At 31.7% G+C, this 26,290-nt stretch overlaps 1 protein-coding gene across 1 annotated transcript in view; it reads left to right on the top strand.

Moving 5' to 3' along the window:
• The window catches only part of ND-75 (NADH dehydrogenase (ubiquinone) 75 kDa subunit), a 380,915-nt gene that overhangs the window by 54,284 nt on the left and 300,341 nt on the right, over positions 1 to 26,290 (top strand). The window contains exons 3-4 of the mRNA XM_014363556.2: positions 20,866 to 20,973; positions 21,042 to 21,407. Of these exons, the coding sequence (XP_014219042.2) occupies positions 20,866 to 20,973; positions 21,042 to 21,407 (474 nt within the window). The remainder of the gene's footprint in view (positions 1 to 20,865; positions 20,974 to 21,041; positions 21,408 to 26,290) is intronic.

Here is a 26,290-nt window from a genome sequence, read left to right as displayed (position 1 = left end):
GCTGCATCACATAGTTGGTAATATTCGACTTCGTAGCTGGTGTATGGGGCCGAACATGGCTGTTCTTCTAATGATAACATCGGACCAAATTTGTTAAGCGATGTTTCCAATTGGCGCTTGTCAATTGGCTCTTCGGTCATTATGTTTAACCAACGTCCATTTTCCGATATATTGTGGACCTTGACTTGTCTTTTATTTGGCAAGGGGACAGGTGCCGTTGACTTTGCCCAATTCCTCTCGTCCGATACATTCGACAATGAGTCGAATAGCTCCTGTAGCGTTGGCGCTGCATTTAGGTTATCAGCCGCTAACGCTGCCTCCCGTGGTGAAAGGAATGCCACTTCGTAACTTGAGTACCCCATAGCACAGGGTTCCCGTTCGATGGACCTCACTATCCCGAAGTTTTCCAGAATTTTTTTTAGCATTAGCCTACTATAATCCCCCTGCAGCAGTATGCTAAGCTGGGATCCATCAGCCATTGCTTCTATGATATTAGCGTTTTGTTTGTCCATTGTGTGTGTAATTCTGCAAGCGTAAATATGATGGATGTTGTGAGGATCATCACTTGATACTGTACATGTATGAGTGTTACTTATCATTATTATTACTTATCATGCTATGCCGAAATATTTGCGTATTTGTAATACAATTAAATAAGTAGTTTTAATACAGGCTAAAGCTTAATATTAAAAAAGAGGAGAGAAAAAAAAATTTTGACAATAGAGTAACATGCAGCTAAAATAGAATACAACATGCGCTTTTAAATTTAAAGCCTAATTATGATTATTTTTATAATCATTATATTTATTTACTTATGTTTATATATATATATATATATATATATATATATATATATATATATATGTATTTTTTTTTTTTTCAGTTTTACTAATAATAAACGTACTTCATATAAATCCTACAGATAAAATTAAAAAATAAAGTGAAGTTAAGAAGAAGGAATACGTGAAAGAAAAAAAAATTGATTTTACAAAGCTTAAAGTTAAAATCTTAGAACTAAGTGATGTGTGTTCGACGTAGAAGGTGGCTAGTTGAATGGTAGGGTTCAAGTATTGGGTTCATTTTCTGCTACTTGTGATCTTTTCTCGTAGATCAACGGTTTTGGTAAGGATTGACTTCGTTTCTGTAGTTTGTGTACAGCGTTGTCTTTTGCATGTAATCACATGTCTGTGGTAGGTCATTAACTCAACTTGTTGTTGACATAATTGGTGAGTTAATTTTCGGTTCATTTTGTACTTTGTACTCCTTTTAATTGGTTCAGCATATTTCGTGCGATATTCGAGTTCATCGTTCTGCAATGCTAAAATAGCGCTTTTAGGATCCATGTATTTTACATATCCTTAGGATAATCTTCCCCGCCGATCTCTAACGGCATAACAATATTCTGGGGTGCCAAATTGAGAGAAATGATTAAAGAAATCTCCTTCCCTTTTCTTTTCTTCTATATCCCATGGCAGAAGACACATAAGTCTTTTGGGATCAATGTTTGGTGTATCATTGTCGTTTCTTGATGGTGTTGGTGAAGAGATCTTTTCTGCTTGACTAATAGTGGATTTCATCTTAAAAGGAGAAAGTGGTTGAACTTCTTCTCCTGTATTTAGTGTTTCATCAGTTACTTTAGTAAATGAATCACTACTGTATTTGGCGGTTATAGTTCGATGTTCATAACTATGTAAATCCGTAAGTATGTGCATTTTCTTAATATTTCCTTTATTCTCTAATTGTTCGATAACTTTATGTAAAGGTTGGTTTATGTTGACTCTAGTCTTTATTGTTATTTCATATTCGGGGTTCATTGTTCTACCTGGAAGGAAAATAGTATCAAATTACTATTGATTTATGAGTCCATTTCCATTTTTTGGGGTGTATGGCGTGGGAGTATCAAACTCCGTGTCTTCATTATAGGTCTAGCTTTAGATGATTTAGGTATTTTTCGTTTTTCTTCAATTTCAACATACAGTTCAGTTGGTTCGTGTTCATTTGGTTCTTGTTTTATGGTTACTCGGGGTTCTGCGTTCAGTGGGTTGATGGTACGTTTTATAAATTTTTCCGAGACACTACGTTTCATAATCTTCTTGAAACAGCCTCTTGCTTTGCTGATGAGTATTGCTATTATAATCATAATAATAATAGCTTCAATGACATTTCGTATTAAAGAAAAAAGAGAAGTTTGTTTTTCCTCCAACTTTCGGGTCCGTATTTTCTCCATTTGATTTATTATATTTTGTACATTTAATTCTTTATCTGTCCATGCTTGTTCATTAAAGTTTAATTCTCGAATTGATTTTATAGCGTCATGGAAGTCATCAGTGTGTTTTAAGGGTTCATGTAGTACTGTTAAGTTTAAGTTCACTTCTACCTGATAGATATATTGTATTTGAGTGATAATCTTATGTTCACTGGTTAAGGTTAATCTGTGAGTTTTTCCCTTACATCCATCATTCATTCGTAGAAGACCTATACCTTTTACTCTTTCTTGTTGATCCATTTTATTAGGACAGATAATGTTTAATTGTTCTTCATTGGGTGTTGAGAATAACCATGAACTATCAGCTGGTAAATAAATCCATTGGCTTTCGGTTTTCAGCGTTAACATAATTTCACAGTATTTAAATACTTCTGGTCCAGGTCGTAATAACATAAGAATTTCACATTCGTTCATAAAATAGGGTTCCTTTAGTGGTTCCATAGCCGAGCATATATAACCGTATATCGTCTTATCGCATTGGTTAAATGTAACTTCGTTTAGTCGTAAATACGAATTATGATCTGCTGCTAGTGCTAGGTAAGGGTACGACGGTTTTATGTAGGCAGATCCATTTTGTCCATAATGGGGTATCATGACTGGATGTAGTCTATAAAGATTGTAAGGGGTTCGATCTGCGAGTGGCAAATGTAATATTACCATGGTTCTATTTTCTCGATGTACAACATCTAATTTGCTTAGGGTACTTATTTCGCCAGCATAAAGGTTTTTATTGGTGCTACAAATTCTAGATTTCCCGCAAGGTTCTTTACATCCCGGGCTACTGTTCTAAATATATTTGGAGAAAATAGCTTTGGATGTGCTTGATCTCTTTGTAAATCATGCAAGATGTCAATCAGATCTTCATGGGAACGAATAATGTGATCTAGGGTAGCCTCAGTTCTTCTAAGGTATGCTGACAAATGAATCAGATATCTGTCAAGAGTAAAATCCTGTCCTGAAGTCAATATATCAGCAACTTGTTTTAAAATATGCTCATGGCGTTTCGTGGTATTGTATAGTTCTTTGAATGCGGCTGCAAAAATATGGCTATTTTGTTCGTACAATTTAATATATTCTTTTTGATTGGTATCCAAATTGTTGATGTTAGTGTTTATAACGTTAATATCATCATCTGTGACTAAGCCGTAAAGTCCTTTAGCAATACTCCCAATAATTCCAAAAGGTATTAGTCTTTTTGCTCGTATGCTGGAGGGTGGAATAATGTTATCTCCTGCATGGATTCCCACAGTATTTATTATGTTCAATAGTGTTGCTTTGAGGTTTGTCAATCGCTTTATTTTTAAATTCAAGAGGTCCATTTCCATACAGGTCCATATAGTGAGTGCAATTAGAATACCCAAACTGTACAATACAATATCGAAAAGTTTCGTTTAATCCTTGAGTAGGTGTTTGTTCCAATATGAATTTATTAACATCCAGCCATATCACAATCTTCCAATCGGCTCTCCTTATTTTTGTTATACCGATTCGTTCGTAGTATATTCCAGGGTTTGTTTCAAGTGGTTCTATGCTATAGTTGCCATGATTAGCATAGTTTAAGTCTGCGCGGCCTTCGAACGCTATTGTCATTAAGATGGCCAATATAATCTGCATCGTTGTGTTTTTTCTCTGGAAGACATGTAGAATATGTTTTTTACAAGATATTATTATTGGGGAACTAGCTTTAATTTATCTGTATGTTTGCGTATGGTTTCACCATTGGTTTTTTCAAGTAACACATTATTTCCCTCTAAAACTGTTCTAACCTTTAGGGGTTCATTATAAAAGCCATCAAATTTATGGGAACGCACTTCTTTCTTTACCTAAACGTAATCTCCTGGTTTAACATTTAGAGGCTTTAATTTTTTATCATATCTTGTTTTTGCTTGTACTTTCATCTTTATTTGTTGATTTCCTGCCGCAATTTGCATTTCTTAAAGTCGCTTAATAAGATCTTGTAAATATAGTAGGTATGTTCGTAATCTTTCATCTTTAGGTATCTTTAAGGGCAACCTCGCTACTCTCCCAAATACTAGTTCATAAGGCGTAAAATTTGTTGCTGCATGTACACTCGTGTTATATGTGAAAGCTGCAAATTTTGCTAAGTTGTCCCAGTCATCATATGTTTCAATGTAAGTTCGTATAAAGTCAGCTAGGGCAGCATGACTTCGCTCTAGTGATCTGTTTGTTTGAGGGTGGTATGCTGATGTAGTTAGATGATTGGTTTTGAGGGTTCTCATGAGCTGTTCCAATAAATTAGACATAAATGTAGTATGTCTATCTGATAGAATTGCTCTAGGCGCACCATAAACTAATATTAGATTTTGTACGAGTGCATCGGCAAGAGTGCTTGATCTTAGGGCTGGTACAGGGACTAATATGATATATTTAGTCAAATTACACTGTATGGTCAGCAAATGGCAATTACCATTTAGTGTTATTCTTAATTTACCAACGGTATCGATGGAAACCTTATCGAAAGCTTCAATAGGTGTATCTGTAAGTACCAAGGGTTCTCTTGTTTTTAGTCGTTCAATTTTTTTCTCTTGACACTTGCTCCATTTACGTACATAATTGAGAATATCATTTCTCATTCCAAGCCAATAAAACTGTTCTCTTATTTTTCGGTAAGTTTGGTTTATTCCCTTATGTCCTCCAACAGGGCTGTCATGTAATGTTTGTATTATTTCATTACGTTCTTGGATTTTCGAAAAATCAACCTTACCGTAACAGACAGTAATTTGTATGGGTGTTTTATCAAAAATTGTTAATAACATTTCTGTTATCAATCCAGGTTCTAATTGGTCTGTAAGATCTCCCCTTCTTGAAATTCAGAAGGTTTTAAGATTTCGTCTCAACAAAATTTTTTTAAGCAATTTAAAAGCTTTTGTAAGACTTTCTGAAGATACTAAATCGGTCGACGTTTCATTAATAACGATTGACAGTATATTATGTCTTCCATAAGGTGTTATTAAAATTTGGCCAACTCTTGGTTTCTTTGATTTCAAATATCTAAAGTCCAGTGCACCTATCGATCTCAACAGCCTTAAGACAGATGTGACTGGTTGACAATCCTTGCTAATAAAATGAACTATATTGTTTCTTTTGTATGTAAGGCAATATCTGGTGGTAATGACATTGTTTACTGGCTTAGCACCATTTTCGTTCTTATAATTATCAGTACTACTGCTACTATCACTAAGACTTACATACACTTTTCCGTGCTGTTGTTTGTATCGATTGATGGGTTGAAAAGAGTATAAGTCCGATAGTAACATAAAATCAAGTGCAATAGTTCGATTCCTTGATTTATTTTCATTGCAGTTTATTTGTTTGTTGTTTTCATTTAAGTTATCCGGGGTTTCTTCTGTTATTTGTTGCAAGTTCGGCGCTTTAGATCGTCTGTTTTTTGCAGTAGCAAAAGTACTCGTTTGTGTCAGTGTGCTAGAACTTAAGGGTATATTTTCCTTAATACGTGGGGTAATTGATAATTTTCCACTTGTCCTATATTTTCTTAAAATTTCTTCTTCATCGAATAGGGGTTCAAGACCTGTTGTACGTCTTGATATATCCGCAATTCTTTCATCTAATACAGAATCATCAAAATTATCAGGATCGTAGGTGTCCATTTCGGTTAATATGTCTTGAATTTCGAGATCCGGTTTATCTCCATCAGAAAATCTAGTTACTGATAAAAAATCGGCCTGTTCGGGCTCGTCCTCGTTGTTAGACTTGTCCAAATATTCTTGTAGGCTTTGGTTGAATCTCTTTGTTAACTCTTCTATTTCTTGATAAGTAACTTCATCAGTATTGTTTGTCGTAGTTTTAGGTTGGTCTTTAAAAACGTCATCATTTGAACTTTCGCTAAGTGAAATTGATGTAACGGAAATTTCAGTGTTTGTCATGTCTGAGTCTAAATCAGTATCCGTATTTGAGTCTATTTCTGTTTCAGTCAGTTCTTGCCGTAATCTACTTCGTCTAGGGTCATATACTGGTATTTGAGTATCTTCTCTTGACGATTCTTCAGTATCGCTTGGGTCATTTTCGGAGAACATACTTGTTCTTGACGATGCACCAAGGTTAATTATATCTCTTACTGGTAATTGTGTCATTTCCTTATTTTTGGAACTATTATGTTTTATTTCTGTAGTTTCTAAATTCGTATCGCTAGCGTGTGATGTTGAGGCTACTGATTCTGAAAAATTCACTTTTAATAAGCTAGAATCTTTTGATGTATTTTTAGTGACATTTCTTAATATATTCGGTTGAGATGTAGATGATTTCTGTGGCTGTGAAAATGTTTTTGTTCGGGTTCTTTGAGCAATCACACTATGATCTAATTTCGGCCGTTCTTTGTTTGTTTTTGAACCAAGGGGTCGTCCAGGGCGCCCTTGATCAATTTAGGTACATCTGGTTCTGATTTGGTCGTGCTTCTTGGTTTTGTTACTCCTGTTATTTCCTTCGAGGTTGTTGGCAATGCTTTAGGTTTGATCGTCGTTAATTTAAGTGCTCTTACTATTCCTTTCCTCTGACTTTGTAATTCTGTTTTCTTCTTTTCCTCTATTTTCTTTCGACCCATCATCATAGCTCTTAGTAATGGTAATCCATTGTTTATATTATTTTCTGCATAAAGAAATGGTCCTACTGGGTTTCTAGATAATGCATCAGCGTTGGTATTGAGTTTTCCTGGTTTGTATTTAAAAGTGTATTCATAGTCGGTGAATTTAAACATCCAGCGCATCAAACGCTAACCTGGGTCTTTTCTTGTATGCATCCAATTCAATGGCTCATGATCGGCTACGGGAACGAATTTATTTCCTAATAAATACGAACGAAAGTGATGCATTGCATATAGTGTGGCTAGACATTCCTTTTCAGTCATGGAATAATTTATTTCGGCTTTATTCAGAGTTCTTGAAAGATAGGCGACAGGATGGTCAAACCCATCTTTTTCTTGACTCAATACCGCTCCAATTGCATAGTCAGATGCATCTGTTGTTAACTTGAATAATTTAATAAAGTCGGGGAATTGTAAAATAGGCTCTTGGCATAGGTGATCCTTTAGTATTTGAAAACTCTTTTCCTGCACTTCAGTCCATTCAAATTTTTCTCCCTTTTTTAATAAATCTGATAATGGTTTAGCTATTTTTTAAAAATCTTTAATAAAGCGTCTATAGTATCCTGCTGGTCCTAAAAGTTGTCTAATATTTTTCATAGTTTTTGGTTGTGGAAATTCTCTAACGGCTTGTATCTTTTTAGGGTCTGGTTTAATCCCTTGTTGACTCACTATATGCCCAAGAAATATTACTTCTTTTCGCAAAAATTCAACTTTATCTGGTTGGAGTACCATGTTCGCTGATCTTAACCGATCGAAAAGTAACCTAACTTTACGCTCGTGATCTACTTGATCTTTTGCGTAAATAATAATATCATCTAAATACACTAGCATTTCAACATTCAATAAGCCTCTCAATATGAGATTTATTAGTCGTTGGAACGTGGCAGGTGCGTTTTTCAGGCCTTCGGGCATTCGTCTATATTGGTAATGTCCATGGGGTGTCGTAAATGCTGTTTTATACTTATCATGTTCATCCACGGAAATTTGTTGGAATCCACTTGCCAAATCAAAAACTGAAAAATATACGGCTCCTCCCAACTGGTCCATAATATCTGCGATATTAGGCAATGGATATGCATCACCAATGGTATTTTTATTAAGTTCTCGGAAATCAATTACTACCCTCTATCTTGGGTTTCCCTGGCTATCAGGTTTTTTAGGGACAATTTAAAGAGGTGAATTATACGGTGATGACGAAGGTTCAATTATTCCATCGTTAAGTTTCTTTGCTACGTGTTCCTCTAAAACTTTTCTATGTACTGGTGGGTGACGATATTGTTTAGTGTTAATAGGGATGTTATTTTCCGTCGGGATTTCGTGTGCGACGAGGTTAGTACACGGTAAAATGTCTCCTGGTAACAAGAAGTTTTCTGAGAATTTAGAAATCAATTGATATATTTGGTCTCGTTCTTCCAAGTTTATATGACCGGTCCGCACGAGTCCTTTTAGGTCGTTTATTCTATCTCGTTTATTTTTAACAATTGGTCTTTCATGTTCGCTGCTAGTATCGGGATCAAATTCAGGTGCAATGTATTCGAAAGGTAGGATTTCTCTTGGGTCTATTTCAATCATAATATTATCCTTATTAGTATTTATTGCCATAATATTACATTGACCGTTCTCATTTTTTACTATTCCTTCTCCTAAATATATGTTATCACACCCTACATCTATTCGCGGTAAGTATCCTTCAGTTAAATTAGTATTAATTAAATTAATTTTTACTATTTGACATGTTCGAGCCTTAATCGTATATTTAGTTGCTTTACTGGTGTTTTTTTGTTCCTCATTAGGGCAATGTTCTACACTAGGAGTATTTTTATTCTGTTCAATGGCATGGGGTTGGTCGACAAATTCATTATTTTCACTGTATATCCCACTTTTATCAGTTTCATTATCAGTGGCCTTCATAAGATTTTCACCTCTTTCTGATAAGATCAATGTATCAAACTCATCTTGAAAATGAAAATCAGCTTTTATGTCTCCAAATTTTTCGTATTCAGGTATATTTGACCTTTCGGGTGGGCCTACGATATATTCGTCATAAAATTTCTGTTGGTTAATTTTATCCTTAAGGCATTCCGTCTCTTTGTTAGTATTAAGGGTTGTAGCTAAAATTTGATTTTCCTGTGCTTGTTTTTTGAGTTTTATGGTTTTTTGTTCTTTTTCATCTCTTTCCAATTGCTGTATTTCCTCAAGAGTTTTTAAAAAAGGGATGGGGTTCATTACGTCATCATCTAGTACTATAGCATCATGATAATATGATAATGTGGCTCGTCGTTCCTTACAAAAGTTTCGACTAGATAAACCGCCATCTTTGATTGGAAAATCGTTAGGGATCACATGAAAAATTGTAGGTTTTTCTTGTATAGTCATATACGTTGTTCCTTTAGTTAAAACTGGGTGAGATGTGATTCCAGTAAGGTTATTAATTTCACTAGTCTCTACTCGTGAATATAGGTGCAACTGATCTAATTTAATCAGATTTGTGGCAGCGCCATTATCGAGCATGAGTGTTATAAAGTGATTTTTCCTTTCTGGGATCGATAACCTTATGCTTGTAGGCTTGTCGTCTAGGCCAAGTCCCTGGCAGGTACCAATGTGGACGGTTTTAATTCTGTTGCTATTTTTATTACCTGCGCTGAAACATTCGGTGTAGGGGTTGAATTCTGTCTTTGGGGGCTCACCTCCGAACGACGATTGGGGTGAGCCGCCTGAGAGTTTAAATGATGTGGCAAACGGTCGCCTCCTGGTTGGTATTGATTTTGAAAGTTCTGATTCTGATAGTTAGGATTAAAACTTTGTTGATCATAACTATTATAATTATTATTTCGGGAATACCTATTGTAATTCTGACCTTTGCCTCGGTATCCTTGATTATTACCAGGATTAAAATTAGCATTTCTTTGAGTGTAATAATCATTAGGATTTTCGTTATTATATCGTCCGAAATTATTCTGATAATAATTAGAGTTTCTCGATTGATTTTGAAAATTCCAATTTCTTCCCTGATTCTGATAATTTTTACAGTAATTCTGTCCATTATTTTGTTGTTGATATTGTCTATTATAATTTTGATAATTATTATACTGCCTGTCAGCGTGATTATTCTCATTGTCGATCTGTTGTTCATTAACTTGTGCCACTTGATGTGATGAGAATGGCTGATCGGGATACCTATTCTGCTGTTCATATGAGTTGTTTAAATTATTTCTAAAGTCACTACGAGGTAGTCCTTGATATCGCGTATCCGGAATTATATCCGCTCTCATTCGGCTCTCCAATCTCAACGCGTAATCGAAGGCGTCGGCTAGAGAAGCAGGTTCTTTCGCATCTACCTGCTGGCTTATTATAGGTGCTAGTCCTTTTATGAACATGTCTAACGCCATGTCTTTTATAGGGGTCATCATATGTGCGTTGTATGTATTGCCTTTATCTTCCATCAAGGCTTTTTCAGCACCGCTTAGCAGTAGGTTTACATAATTATAATATTCACCAACCGATTGGCCTTGTCGTTGGCGCCTTTTCTGTAGCTGAGTTTGATAGTAAGCAGCGGTTTTTCCTGTTGCATATCTTTTTTTTAAATGGGTTATAAATGCTTCAAGGTTTTCGAAATTTTGGCCACTTACGCTTATGCGTGCGGCACCTCGTAGATTTTGCAATACTGCTTTCTTATATAAATCTTTTTGATCATCTCTGACCCAGCTTTCTCCATTTCTAACATCTTGTATACAATCCTTCAGTGGAATCTTTTTCCCATCGAATATAGGGATGGATTTAATCGCATGCTGAAATGAGAAGTTGGCATTGAGAGACTTCATCAGCGCTTCGGCTACTGTGATATCGGCATCATCGTTTCCATTGACCATTTTTTTAGTTGTATAATACCTTACGTGCGGTTTTTTTTCTTCTCCTTTTTTTTTATTTATTTTTTTTAAACCTTTTTTATTTTAATTTTTTTTTTAATTCTTTATGTGTGTAATACTAACAAAAAAAAAATTATACTACTATTTTGTTTTGTTTCTTTGTTTTGGAAAAATATTTTATCAAATCCTTGACATTCATCGCAGAAGACATAAGAAATAAAGAAATAATTGTATATATATATATATATCTGTGTATTTATTCGTGTGTGGATGTGTATGTGTTTAATGTGAGCGTTTGCTTAACGCATGCAAGTGCAATAAGTTTGCTTTAATTTTTATAGGTATACGATAAGTGTACTATGTGTATGCCCAAAAACTAAAGTGAGAGAGTGTAATCGAGCACGCTTGTATGATATCATCTGCTTTAAGCAAGGGAGTATACGGCGCAGGGATTTCTAATGTGGTATGTGTAGCTATACATACAAATTGCTACGCGAGCATCAGCTAGTGCGCGGTGTAATATTGAAGGGCTCTTTCTGTACGAGAGTATCCGACTTAACTTAACACTTTTTCTTCTATAAGCAAGAATAGGCTCGACGGTCACGGTTTAAATACCGTATTGATAATTTTTTTATATATTCGTATGTATATGAGTAATCTCCTGCCTATGCGTGTATATGTTCTTGAGTGCCTTTAAGAAACTCTTTTTTCGCAAAAGCAATTAATTCATCTAATTGTGTATTTAATCGAATTTTAAAATTATCGCATTTCCGCTAAACATTAATTTCTGAATTATAAAAATTATTTTTCTGAAACGTACTTACTACTTGTTTTTCGATTTTTTTGTTTTTTGATAAATTACTGTTTAATGTATCACAGTTATAGTAATTTTGTAACTGATTATTAATAAAATCTAATTTTTTTTCTAGAACTTTTTTCTCTCTTACAAGCTCCTGCATAAACAATTTTCTACCACTTCTCTTACCTTTTTTATTACTCGGAAAATTATTCGTTGGAGGTTTCATGAAATATTATTTTATAAACAATCGTGGGTATATAAGTGAAATCATTAATTATATTAAATCTTTACTCCGTTTTTTTAAGAATTCTTCTTCAACTAACACTATTACGTGCAAATATGTCTGTGTGTATGTATTTGTTATTTTGATAGACCGCTTTAAGTAGCAGATCTAGGGTAAAGAGTGTCCGCTATTTCAGCAGGACTAATATGGATGAACTGCTCTGGTTAGCAGATTCAGGGTAGGAAGAGAAAGACCGCTCTGGTTAGCAGATCTTGGGTATAGAATGTCCGCTATTACAGCAGGACAAGAGGGATGAACCGCTCTGGTTAGCAGATTCAGGGTAGGAACAGTGTATTTGTTCTGTCTTGTAAGTATAAGAGGTCACTATTCTCTTATTTTTCTGTTATCATTTAAAACACATTATTATATTATAACTTATTTATTTTTTTGTTATTTTAATGACAGTTAACTCTTATTTATTTTTCCGTTTATTTATTAATGTAGTATTATATTTATTATTTTCTTTTTTTTACTTTATTTATTTATTTATTTGTTTTTTTTTTTTAGTTATAACGAAATATCGCATATACCATGCTATCCGCAAAAGCACAGCATATACGATTCCGCGCACAGTGCACTATATGGGGTATTACGCATCATTCATTAACATGCTTCATTAATGGTGTTTGGTGTTTCTTAAGAGAAAGATAGGAATAAGAGAATATATAATAAACAAACAAATAGCTAGAGTTCATAAACCACGCTCTGCTACCAATTTTGTTAAATAACGTTTAATGTCATTTAAATTTGTTTTCAGCTTCAAATCGAAAACTTAAAACTGTGGACTACAGTCTCACGCTCCTTCACAGGCTGCGGGACAGCAGATAGTCCAACCATTTGTTTGTTTAAGAAAAATTAAAAGGAAGGAAGAAGTAGAGTGTTGAATATAATATCCAGATTAACTTACCTTTCTTTCCGCTAATTATTGATTCTGATGGCCTGCACTTCCTCTTTCCGTCGATTGATAACTATTTATTTTTTATTTATTTATTTTTTATTTATTATTTTATAATAATTTAAATTCCTTTATCAATTAGTTTTATATAACTTTATTTTATATTACTAGTATACATATAAAATAAAACAGAAAAGGAAAAATTAGACGAAACGTCTGGTTAATCTTATAAAATTAATTATTACGTCTGCACTTGATGAGCGGCAGCGGGCTACTAACTAAAACGCCGCGCAAAGAAGTGCACCTTGCACGAAGTTTTAGTTAAACTTCTTTGTCTTACTTGCTATGGGGCCGGTACTTGCTGACTTCATGTGTTTAGGCTTCATGGCTCGCTTTGGTTGTCACTTGACACTTCCAAGAGCCACGAAGTTCACAGTCAGCTTTGTTAGGCGACGACTCTCGTTGATTATGACTCTGTAAAGAGTCTTAAAATTTTATCATTGGGAATGAAATATAACAGGATAAAATAGAATAAAAATAAAAATTTATTAATTTACGCTAGTCGTCACCTAACACGCGCCAACCCCCCATTGACAGAGTAATAATATAGTTTCAGCAGTAAGTTTCTTAGTTAGAAGTGCTTGTGCTGCCACTCATTTATTTAAAGGCTAATCAATATATTTTTATTTAGTTAAATTAAACATGTAAAAAAAGAAAAACTGACTTAGGGTGAGCTTAGCAGATTTAATATCATACAACTATACTTTTTTTACCCTCCTGCGGTCTTTCTGCGGTGACTTTTCATTACCAGATCATAATTAAGTTTAAGCGAATTGTGTTTGATGCGCTCACCTTTTATTTGCTAAAATTTCAAAGCAACGCGCGAATGTTAGGAGATGAATGTATTTACTTCATCATTAAAATAATTATTTGGGATTTAAAATAATTATTCTCTTCAAAAAAGGAATGACCAATGATTATACTTTAGAATTTCAAAAACGTGGTTCACCACATGCATATCTTCTTGTAACACTACAGCCTAACAATAACATAATTTTACCTGAACATATTAATGACCTAACACAACATCGTTAAAAAATGGTTATCCAAAGATATCAGACAAAATAATATTTTTGATAATCAAATATATAAGACTAAAAATAAACATAAAATTACAGTTGACAATTGTAGTACCGTGTAATAAAATTTTGTTAATAAAATATAATTGCAACATAAACATTAAATATTGTATATCTATTCAAAGCATAAAATACATATACGACTACATTAATCAAGGTAGCAATAGAACTTTTAATAAATTTAATATTAACTAATGCTGATAACGAAATTTTAGATGAAATAAAAAAACCATGTTGATGGTGGATATTTCAGTCCCATGGAAGCAGCATTAAGATTTCAAGAATATTCAATTTATGGTAGGAATCACAAGGTTGTAAATCTTGCTGTCCAACTTGAGAATGAACAAAAATTAATTTTCGAAAAAACAAAATTAGAAAGATTATAAAGAAATGGCAAACGCATCTAACAGCTTGGTTTGAGTTCAAATTAATAATTTTGCAAAATCTTAGAAGTATCTTTATACCTCAGAAAACTACATTTTTAAAAATCAACTAAAAATTTGGGTAAAAAAAAAGAAAACTAAAAAATACTGCAATAGGTAGGTTAAATACAGTATTATCTAAAACTCATGAACTACTCTTTTTTAAATTAATTTTAAATAAAAAAAATTGAGCAACTTTATTTGAAGATTTAAAAACATATAAAATATACGAAATATAAGACATTCAAAGATACTGTGATTGCCATGAGTTTAATGAAGTATGATTTACAGATTGACAATATTTTTCAAGAAGCTACTACTTGCATGGTTTCTCATTGATTAAACAAATTTTTTGCATGGTTTTTAATATCAAAGAATACACAAGGTAAAAGAATTTGGAATAGGTACAAAAACTTTTTTTGTGAAGGTTTCATTCAAAATATAAAAAATTATGCTCTTCTGCACATCAACGAAATTTGTGAACTTTAAGATAAATCATGTTAATTATTTGATTTACCTGTACCGTTTAAAATTGACCTACAAAACATTGATGAAGCAGAGGAAGTTGCATTCTGTAAACATACGTTCGATTCGATGTATGCTTAGCTGAAGAATGAACATAAGAATATTTTTAAAATTGTATGTGAAAACTTTAAGAATATTTATTTTATACATTGTCCTGAAGAATCAGGAAAAACCTTTTTATCCAAAACTGAAATTTATTACTTCATATCACAAAGAAAAAAAAATTTGTCAGTGGTATGGACTGGCATTGCGTCAGTACAACTACCAAAACGTATGACCAGTCATAAAACTTTTCGCTAACCTTTGGATTTAAATAATATTGAGTTTGCATTTTTTTAAACCAAATATGAAAAAAAAGTTACGTAAAATCGATTCGATGATTTGGAATGAGGTTTCTATGAGGTTTCGAGAAAAGCTTTAGAGAAAGTAGACAACTTTGTGTGATATATGCAATACACACATACATTTTGAAAATAAATCAATAATTTAAGGAGGAGATTTCCATTAAACACTTCCTGCTGTAAAAATGCTAATTCAAGTATGGTTATACCAGAAACTGTTAAGACATCATTTCTTTAAAGTTCTTTTTATATTTTGAAATTAAATACAAACATTCGTTCGGTTGATGAAAATTTTTTTAAATTGCTTTTAGAAATGAAAGAGGGAAAATAAATGTCACCAATGTTTTCTAAAAAATGGAAAGTCAATGATGTATGTTTAAATATTTACTCAAAATTGCCAATATTCATTAAGTAATGTTATTCTGACTTCTCAGAATGAACTCACTATTTTTCTAAACAACAGAATTTTAAATCTAATAAAAGGAAATATGACAACTTATTATAGCATGGATCATGTCACGTACAAAGGTGTCGATAAATCGGATGATAACATTTCTTTCTTCCTTTTTCACATATTAACTCTTAAGAGAAAAGTTTCTATAAAGTTGATATATACTTAAAAAAGCCTGTATTTCCGTATAATACAACTATACGTATCGTTATCAAGGTACAAAACTAAAGAAGGGATAATTATTTAAATTGAACTTACAAACAATTCGGAATCAGATAATGTTGTTTGGGAAGAAATTTTCAATTAAGAGGAAGTACGATTTATGAAGAAAAAAAAAATTAACGAATTTGAAGTTATCGCACAAATTAAAACAACACTATTTAGTTGTAGCATATGACATGATATGTTTATATTGTATTATGCTAAAATTTTGTTAGAAATCATTAAGGTTTTAATTTTAATTCAGGATAACTATTTATAACAATTGTCTAAATAAGATCCTTCTTTCGATGTTCTTTAGCAAAATTGGTTTATTTTTGTGATTACTCCGTATACTTATTGAATAACAATAATTTAAAAGAATCAAATTTCAAGACTTTCTACTAAGAATCGTATCTTATGAAAATTAAAGTTATGTATTAAATAATAACTTTCACGTATTACAAAGTTGTTTTTTAATTTGTTTACATAAAAAGTAGTAGGTTTACGGCAGACAGGGTGAAAAAAAAAAATTGTAAGCAAATGACTACCATAGTTTCTATTATTTTTTACTACTTGAGTTACAATAAATATTTGTGATCAAATCATGTCACACGATTACATGTAGTCAATTAAAAACTCAATGTAAGAAAGAACTAGTACAAACAAAAAAAAGGTCAAATCGCCTCAGATTTTATACTTATCAATATTTTTATAAAGAAGTAACTGTATTTGACATTTTTATACTTGTTGTTACTAAGTATAAACTCTATTTATTTGCCTCCTGGGCGGTGTGGAAAAAATAGATAATTATATAATGCTAAGAGCTTGATAATTATATAACTGTTAGTTGTGGGAGCTGCCGTTTACGATTGCTGGCTACAGCTAGTCTCAGCTAATGTACAGTTTGTGTATACAATAGCTTATTGTTATACTATAGACTGAGCAGCTACAAATCTATAGAATTATCCTTCACACTGCAAGGGTTGCTGGACAGGTTACGTAGAGTGGGGGCCGTGGAGGGGTGGTAGAGGGGTGGTGGTGGGGCCCTAAAAAATGTGCGGGGGTAGCGGAAGGGGATAAGGGAGATTTTTAACAGGTCAAAATAACGGTGAAATTAACGGAATTTTCCCTTATTTTGTGGGTAGCTGCGGAGGGGTCATGGGGGGCTTTAAAAATTGTACGGGGTTCAGAGGGGCTTAGTGGGTTATTGGCTAATATTTTGTTGGGTTAAAATATCATTGACAGTAATCAACTTCTCCCTAATTTTGCGGGGGGGGGGTGTTGCGTGCGGGTGGTAGAGCGATTGGGGGGGGGGCAGTCTCGAAAGCCCTGCTCTTACAACTATATAATATAGGAAGATGTGTGTGTGTGTGTGTGTATAGATTTATGGATTAATGTATGAAGATAACCATTGGTGGTACCTCGTGCTTAAAAGCGTATTTTTTGTCCTTATCCACTGATGAAAAATTATGATTTCTTTTATAGTTTTAGTACAGGAAGAACGATGTGAGCAAACCACCTTGTGCATTGAGGTTCATGTAGATATATGGCTATCGATATACAATAGTAGATGGTGAGATAAAAGAAGTGCTAAGCCGACTACTAGCAATTTTAAGCATGCAAGATCCAATTTTTTTTTAGTTCAAGGCATACAAATTCTATCTTATAAGCAAAACTGCTTGCGGTTGAAAAATTATTGATACCATTTTTTTTTTTTTTTTAATGAGAGTAACTTGTAAATATATCACGTTGTATGCATTTTACCATACATTATTCGCTATGCGTCTGTGTCAGGTGACGCTGGCGAGTGAGAAAAATCGTCCCTCGCTAAGATCGCCATAATGCACGCAGCCTTATAGGAAAATTTTTCAATAAATTAAAAAAAAGATTATTGAAGGTGAATAGACAAAACAAATCGTTGATTCGAGTGTATATTATATTTTAGAGTACAGTAATAATTTTGTTTAGATTTGTCATGTGTAGTACAAGATTAGAAAAAATAAAAATTTGGATTGCGACTGTAATAACGTACATATATAAGTGTTAAGAAATGTTTTTAAGGAAATGTTACATAAATGTGTAAAAGTTAATCTAACCTGTCATTAGTGTTTACGTTCATTGATTCGTTTGTGACAAATGAATAAGTGTAAGCCGTACTGGTATTTCTCAAGCTGCACACAAGTGAAAGCATGTGTATACACTAATATATGTTGTGTTATTACAGTCGCAATCTAAATTTTTCTTTTTTCTAATCTTGTAGTACACATGACAACACCAAACAAAATTTATGACTGTACTCTAACATAATATACACTGAAAGTACTGATCCATTTGGTCGATGCACTTTTGATGATCGTTTTTTTAATTTATAAATAAATTTTTCTATAAAGCACCGTACATTTTGGCGATCTCAGCAAGGGACAATTTCTCTCACCCGACAGCGCTACCTGACATAGGAGCATAGCGAATAGAATCGTCCATAAATACTCATAAGTTTTTATTGATAATTCATTCTACAGTCTAATTTTTGAAAGCCTTATTTTCATGGCTCATTTTACCGTCTGTCATAACTTTTCTCCAGAAATCAAATTTTTTCCAAAAAATAATTACCGTTTCAAAAAAAAGGTGCGACTGTGCGAAAACGGTTAAATAAAAATTATGAAGATTCTCTTTTATATTAACAATATTTAAATTACTAATAAATTTAGAAAATCTACATTTTAATAATCTTACACAGTTTGTAAGTAAACTTATAATCGAAGGGTCAAACACTTTTTTTGTTGGTTTTTAAATAAACAGATTTTTGTGCGTAAACCCTTTTTTAGTAATTCTAACAAGAAAACTACTTTTCTATGTTGTCATAAGATCTCCATAAATTATGCACACAAGAAGACCTGTTTGAAACAATATAATTTAAATACAATCTACTCAAGGTCCTTAAAACTAATAACCCTTTATTCCCTATAGTTTCCTCTATCGGTTGCCCCTCCTAAAAGTTTTCAAAAATTTTTGACAATATTATAAAAAAACCTTAAATAAACCTAGTTAATATATAAAAAACAGTATTGATTTAATAAGTAAGTTATACAATTTGCACATTCTAGATAATTTTATCATGATCAGCCTAGATGTTTCCTCACTTTTTACCAATACCCTTATTGAACTTGTAATAAATGGTATTGAAAGAAGATACCATAATATCATTAAGTCTTACAGTATTCCACTCCAGGACCTTTTTAAAGCTGTTGATGTTCTTTTGACAGACAATTATTTTCAGTTTGACAATGTCTTTTATCAACAGATTCATGGTACAGTCATGGGTAGCCCCGTTTCACCAATTTTTGCAGACATAGTCATGATGGACCTTGAGGAGGACTACCTGAGTAAACTTTATTTCACCCCAATATACCATGGTAGATATGTTGATGACATACTTACCACAATTCCTCTAGATAAAGTGAATGAAATAGGTTACATTTTTTATTCTTACCATGACAGATTGAAATTCACTTATGAAGTAGAGCAAAATAACAGCATAAATTTTCAAGAAGATAACATCTTCAAAAATAACAATAACCTTATTACTGATTGGTATAACAAATCAACTTACTCAGGCAGGGTTCTTTATTTCCATTCAAACCACCCCTTGACCAAAAAAATAGCTATGGTTTACTCATTGGTGGATAAAGCCATCTTACGTTCTGACAAATCGTTTTAAGAAAAAAATATTATTTTAATTAAAAAACATTTTTAGTAATAATGGATATTCTAAAAAGTTCACACATGATTATATTAAAAGACGAATCAACTTGATCAATAAAAAAGACGCGTCCCAAATTAACCCCCCATTGCCACCCGGTTGTAACAATAAAAAATTTATTTCAATTCCATGTATTAATACTGTCTTTAAAAATATTTCAAAACAATTACTTAAATTAAATGTATTAGCTGTTCCTAGAATTACCAATTCATTAAAAAAAATTATAAAAAGAGACAAAGATCCTACAAAGAGGGTTGATCAAACTAATGTCATGTACAAGATTAATTGTCTTGATTGCGATGCCTCTTATGTTGGTAAAACTAAACGCAAAATCTCCATAAGAGTTAATAAACACAAAAAAATACAAAAAGATGAAAAAAAATTTTGTCATTAACAAACATATTTTGCAATTCGATCACCATTTTGATTTTGAACAGATGATATTTTAGATAAAAAAAGTAATTAAAACAAAAGAAGAATTTCCGAAATGGTACATATTAATTTACAGAAAAGGTCCATTAATAAAAAAGTAGACACAAAAGATTTACATAATGTATACAGTCCTCTCTTATATAAACTCAAAACATTGTTATTATTATTAATGAAGCAATAATCCTCTACAATTTGTGTATTATGAATCAATGATCCATCACTAAAACATAAGCATATTTATATTCACGGGTCTCACAGCACCAAGTACACTACTGCATAATAAGTATATACTCTACACACATTTACTGTAGTACTTAACTTTTATCATTCTATGTCATTCGAATCTAGTCATAGTTAGTCTTTAAGAATTACTGTGATATTTTATTATACTTTGACGATTTTATAACGATAACTGTACCATCAGCGTACATGTTGTTTTTACTGTTTATGCGACGAGAACAAGGTACTGCGTTTCACTACTTGATTCAGAAATTCTAATTTTGATACACGTTATTGCTAACACAATATGTATTATGGTTGTATTGTTTACATACTAGACTTGACACCCTCAAGTGTTTTATGAATGTCGACGAACACTATGTGCAATTTCTGCAGTAATTTTTACCAACAAGGTAATGTTTATACTGACTGTTTCATAATAGGGGCAATTTTGCAAATTTTGTTTTGTATGTATTTTATATTCAATAAATTATTTCAGACGCCTGATGAAGGTGGCAAATAGCCACCAAAACGTTGTGTATAGTTAATTATCAAAAACTATTGACTTGTATTATTGACTACCATTACAAAATTGAATAATTATTTATTTGTTTACATACAATTGATAGAATTTTTTAATATTAACAGGCAGCAGCTTTGGTAGGAGTTGAAATACCTCGATTTTGCTATCATGAAAGACTTGCAGTCGCTGGAAATTGTAGAATGTGTCTTGTGGAAATTGAGAAACAAGTGAAGGTAAGTCATATTATTTTGAAAAATTTCTTCTTTATTAAAAGGACTTATGACCAAAGTGTATTATACAGCCCGTTGCTGCTTGTGCAATGCCCGTAATGAAAGGTTGGAGAGTAAAGACGAATTCTGATTTAACACGTAAGGCTCGAGAGGGAGTTATGGAATTTTTATTAGTTAATCATCCGTTAGATTGCCCTATCTGTGACCAAGGAGGTGAATGTGACTTGCAAGATCAAAGTATGACATATGGTAATGACAGAAGTCGATTCACAGATATTCATCATAGCGGTAAAAGAGCAGTTGAAGACAAAGATATTGGCCCACTCATTAAAACTGTAATGACACGTTGCATACATTGCACACGGTGTATACGTTTTGCATCTGAAATCGCTGGCATTGATGACTTAGGGACAACTGGACGAGGTAACGATATGCAGGTACTATTTTCAAAAATGATTTCTTTTATGTTATTAGAAAAATACATAGATTAGTAATTTGTAAGTACAATTATTTTTTGATAAGTATCGTTTTTCCAAAAAATTTTTTACTTTCAATTGATGTCATACTGATAACAGTTTATTTATTCAAACTAATGTATTTAATGGTAAAATGTAGAGTGTAGAAACCAGTTTATTTTGTTCATATTAATTATTTTTTATTCTCAACGTAGGGCAAGAGTGAATTCGGCTTTTTCATGTTCTTAAAAATGAATTTATTAATACAAACATTAAACACTAATCAATCTTATAAGTGCGGTTCTAGTCGATGACCTTTTTGTTCCTTTTTTGGTAAAACAATCATTCCGTTACTGCAGAGCCTTCGCGGCCAGCCAGGGGTGAATAGGTGATGTCAATATGCCCCATGGATTAACAAAATGACGAATATTAAGGCTAGTCACCGCTCAGAACAACTATTGACTATATACAATAAGTATTTAAACTCAACTAAACGCTAGTAAACGGCAAATTACAGAGTTATAAGCAAATTGAACAAAAAAATTTTGCTTTTCTATGTGAAATCGAATATATTGTGGTCCAGCATGATCCAACATACTTGAAATTAAACATTCATTCTCTTGAATTGATAAATTATATTATCAGAACATGCTATTGTTACCACAGGTGTAAAGTTATAAATCAATTAAATAAGCAAAATATCGATTTTCTCTGAATAATCGACTGCAACTCGGCTCAGCGTGATCCCAGGTGCTCCAAATTAATCATTAATACTTTCCCAATGGGTAATTTTTAGCACATGTTTTTACTAACACGAGTAAAATGTTATTAAAAAGGTTACAGAAAAATTACGTAGGGAAAGTGTTGATTGTTTGTAAAAAATTGACTATGACTTGACCTAGTATGATCCCGTAGACTTGAAATGAAATGTAAATACTCACCTAACCATTAGTTATTAAAACATAATATAGCTAACCCAGGTGAAAGGTTATTAAAAAAGTTATAAACAAATAAAATACGCAAAATATCGATTTTCTCTGACAAATTGACTACAACTCAGTTTAGCATGCTCTCAGACATTTAAAGATAAACATACATACTTTTTTATTTATAAGACATTAGCATACGTTATAGCAAGGACAGCTAAGAGTTGTTGAAAAAGTTATAAACAAATAAAATAGATAAAATATCGATTTACTTTAAAAAAATCGACCACAACTTGGCCTAGCATGATCCCAAAAATCTAAAATAAACATACTTACTCGTTAATTAAATACTCATTGGCACACGCTAGAGCTAACATGATTGAAAAATTAGTAAAAAAAGTTATAAACAAATTAAATGGGTGAATTATCAATTTTCTGTCAGAAATCGACGCCTGTAATTTTCTTATAACTTTTTTAAAACCTTTTTACCTGTGTTGCCTGTAATATGTGTCAATAAATAAGCATTATAAGCGTATAAATGTTTAATTTAAAGGGTCTGGAATCATCTTAGGCCAAGTTATAGTCACCTTTTCCCAGAAATATTGAATTTGTCTGTTTAAATTGTTAAAAATTTTCTTACTATCTGTTCACATAAGATGATAATAACATAAGTAAAAGTATCAATGCTTAATTTTAAGCGTCTGAGATCATGCCCGGCCGAGTTTTAGTTGACTTTTTATAGAAAATCAATACTTTGCTAGTTAATTGGTGTATAACTTTTGTAATAACTTTTCACCCATGTTAGCTGTAACATGTGCCAATGAGTTATCAATGAAACGTATGTGTTTAAATTTAAGTGTTTAAGATCATGCTGGATCGAGTTGCAGTTGATTTTTTTTAGAAAATCAAAATTTTTCTTATAAATTTTTTTATATCTTTTATAATAATTTTTCACTTACTGATCAATAAAAGAGTATCGACGTTTGATTTCAAGTGTTTGGGATCATGCTGGGCCAACTATAGCCAATTTTTTGTAGAAAATTAAAATTTTGCCTATTTAATGAGTGTATAACTTTTAAATATCTATTATCTTGTGGTTGCTTTCACACGTGACAATAACAAATTAGTGATGAAGTGAGAATGCTTAGTTTGAAGAGTCTAAGATTATGTTGGGCCAAGTTGCAGTTGATTTTTCTCAGCAAATCGATATTTTGCCTATTTAGTTTGTTTATGACTTTCTCAATAACTTTTATGCATGTTTGCTGTAATATGTGCAATTGATAAACTACTGTAAGAGTTATTTTGCTTAATTTTAAGTATTTCTGATCATGCTGGACTGAGTGACAGTCGATTTTATGAAGAAACTCGACATTTTTTCTGTTTAATTTGATTGTAACTTTTTAACAATTTTTTACCCGTGTTGACAATAACATGTACCTATTTTAAACTATTTAGAAACTATTTTCCTAGGAAACTAAAACTTTCTTTTTTTTTTGTTTAGTTTCTTTATTACTTTGTTTTTGCCGTATACCGACCTTTCATTGAGTTCAAGTACTCATAGTACATCATTAGTAGTAGTTCTGACATGTGGCTGGTCTTAATATTCGTTATTTTGTTGAGCCATGGGGCCTCTTGACACTAAATATTCGTCCCTCGCTGGCCGCTAACTCTAGCTGTCAGTTTTAGGTTCATGCTTTACACCTAGTCCATCTTTTTGTAGGTTCTGCACCACAACGTAGTTTAGAAACTGTCCTGTCAGTAAGTCAGAAATCTCGCACAGCATTCAGTGGTGCGAGAATTAAGGATGTTAACCTACTAGTAGTACTACTTGCTAGACAAATAACATAGTCTGCATCAATGAAAATATTATTCGGAATATTGTAAAATATATCATCGCTCCAAAGTTCACAAAAATGTAGTAGAGATAAATTAACTAATTTTTACAATTAAATTACATTACCAATCTACAATTTTTGTAAAATTTTCTTGTAAAAAAGGGAAAATGCAGATAAGTTTAAAGTGTTTAACTAATATTTGTAATTGAATTTTTAAAGCCTATGTACAGTTGCAACAAATTGTATTTTTTGTCATAAGTCGTCAATCTTGCAAAAGTGTAAGATTAACCTCTAAGAAAAAGTATTTTAGTTTGTCTTTAGCGCAGCATACTTTTTGTATTTTAATTGTAACATTACAATGTTTTACACTTTTACTTTAACAAAATCGAGCTAAGTAGTTCAAAATTACTTGTTAGCACATTTTTACATCTTCACAAAAGATTATTTTATTATCAGATTGTCATGTTATGAGTGAATGTGCATGTGGTAGTCTACGTTTTCAGAACAGTATTGTGTAAACATAAGCTAATGTATTACCAAAAATATTTTTACGCCTTATATCGTCTTAAATTAATTGTAACTTTGTGTGGAATAGCCAAACAGTTACTTTTGGTGTATACTTAGCACGTTTTTTTTTTGGTAAGTTAGCCAGAACCATTTTCAATTGTTTTTATGTAGTATTGCATGTAGCTGTTATAAATTAATCTAGTGTACCACATTTTCTCATTATAGCCATAGCATCTTGATAATGTTGTTGCATATAACGTGGTCTTCCAACATACGTCGATGGTAATATATACATATACGTCTTCAATTTTTTTTGTTTATTTTCAAAAAATTTTTTAATATATTCGACGCGCTATTTGTAACTGTATATGCATAAAAAATATGCAAAACTAAAAATGTTATTGTAATGTTTGACTAGAAATCTAAAAGTTTTATCATAAAAAAAAATTTTTTTCATTGTTTTGTCATATTTACTCAGAGGACTTAAACTAATTTTTCCATTGTGACAACAAGTATATTTCTTACGATTTTCTTTCCAGAACAGTGCTAAACAATACTTTAATTTGTAACTCATTTCAGCACAGCAAAAAGATTTTATTAAGAATTTATTATTACTAGTTGCACTGATACGATTACAATTTTTAGAACGAAAATTTTTATTATTTTTCTAACTTTTTTTTTTTTTAATAAATCAAATTTATAATTTCTTAAATTTTTTTTATATTTAAATTTTAAAAAGTTATTAAAATAAATATACCAGAATCAATGTCACATGAAAATGATACATGTAATTTTAAATGACTAAAATAATAACCAAAAAAGATACTGTTACTTAAATCGTCTAATGTTATTGTTATGTAAGCATAAAACTTTCTTACAAATCATTGAATGCCAATTGCCGTGGAAAAATTTTTCCTTCGTGACATAAGATCAAAATAATTATTACTAAATAATACATTTTCATAGTAATCATTTCTAAGAATGTCGTTTTTATAATATCGCCACCCATTAACAATATGTTTTACTTTTTTTTCTCTTACTCTCATATAATAATAATTAAAATGGAACAAAAATATTGGAAAAAATTTTAATGATTAATACTCGTCTCTTACAATTACTTTTTTATCAAAACGATTTTTAAATTTTTCAATAATATTATAATTGTCATTTTAAGTATCACTGCTTTTTCTTACTACATTATACAGAGTTTATTGACCATGTAAATTGTTTTGGAAATTAGTTTTTACGTTATTCTGAATCATAAAATTTTTAAAGCGGTATTTTTTTACAATTGTTGTTGTTATTATATAAATATGTAAAAATTTATAAAAATGTGTCTTATTTGATATTTACTATAATTTAATGTAATGTGAAATATTTAACAGTTCGATAAAATAATAATAAATGTAGTTGTTATCACCAGTAGCCAGTAGTAAATTTTTGAATACTCTGTACCTGAATTCTAGTAAAACAATAAAAGTTCATACTTTCATGATTTTTTTCTTTTTGTTAATAATTTTGTTTTACCATTTTTTTTGAACATTAATTAATAATAAATTTTTTTTATTTATGTTTTAATTAAGAAACTGTTTTCACA

The sequence above is a fragment of the Copidosoma floridanum genome, unplaced genomic scaffold (assembly GCF_036245765.1).
Source record: "Copidosoma floridanum isolate Cflo_tuat_1 unplaced genomic scaffold, Cflo_Japanese_pri ptg000024l, whole genome shotgun sequence".
NCBI classification, from domain to species: domain Eukaryota; kingdom Metazoa; phylum Arthropoda; class Insecta; order Hymenoptera; family Encyrtidae; genus Copidosoma; species Copidosoma floridanum.
The sequence above is the reverse complement of the archived record's forward strand: the minus strand, read 5'-3'. Positions and strand labels throughout refer to the sequence as shown.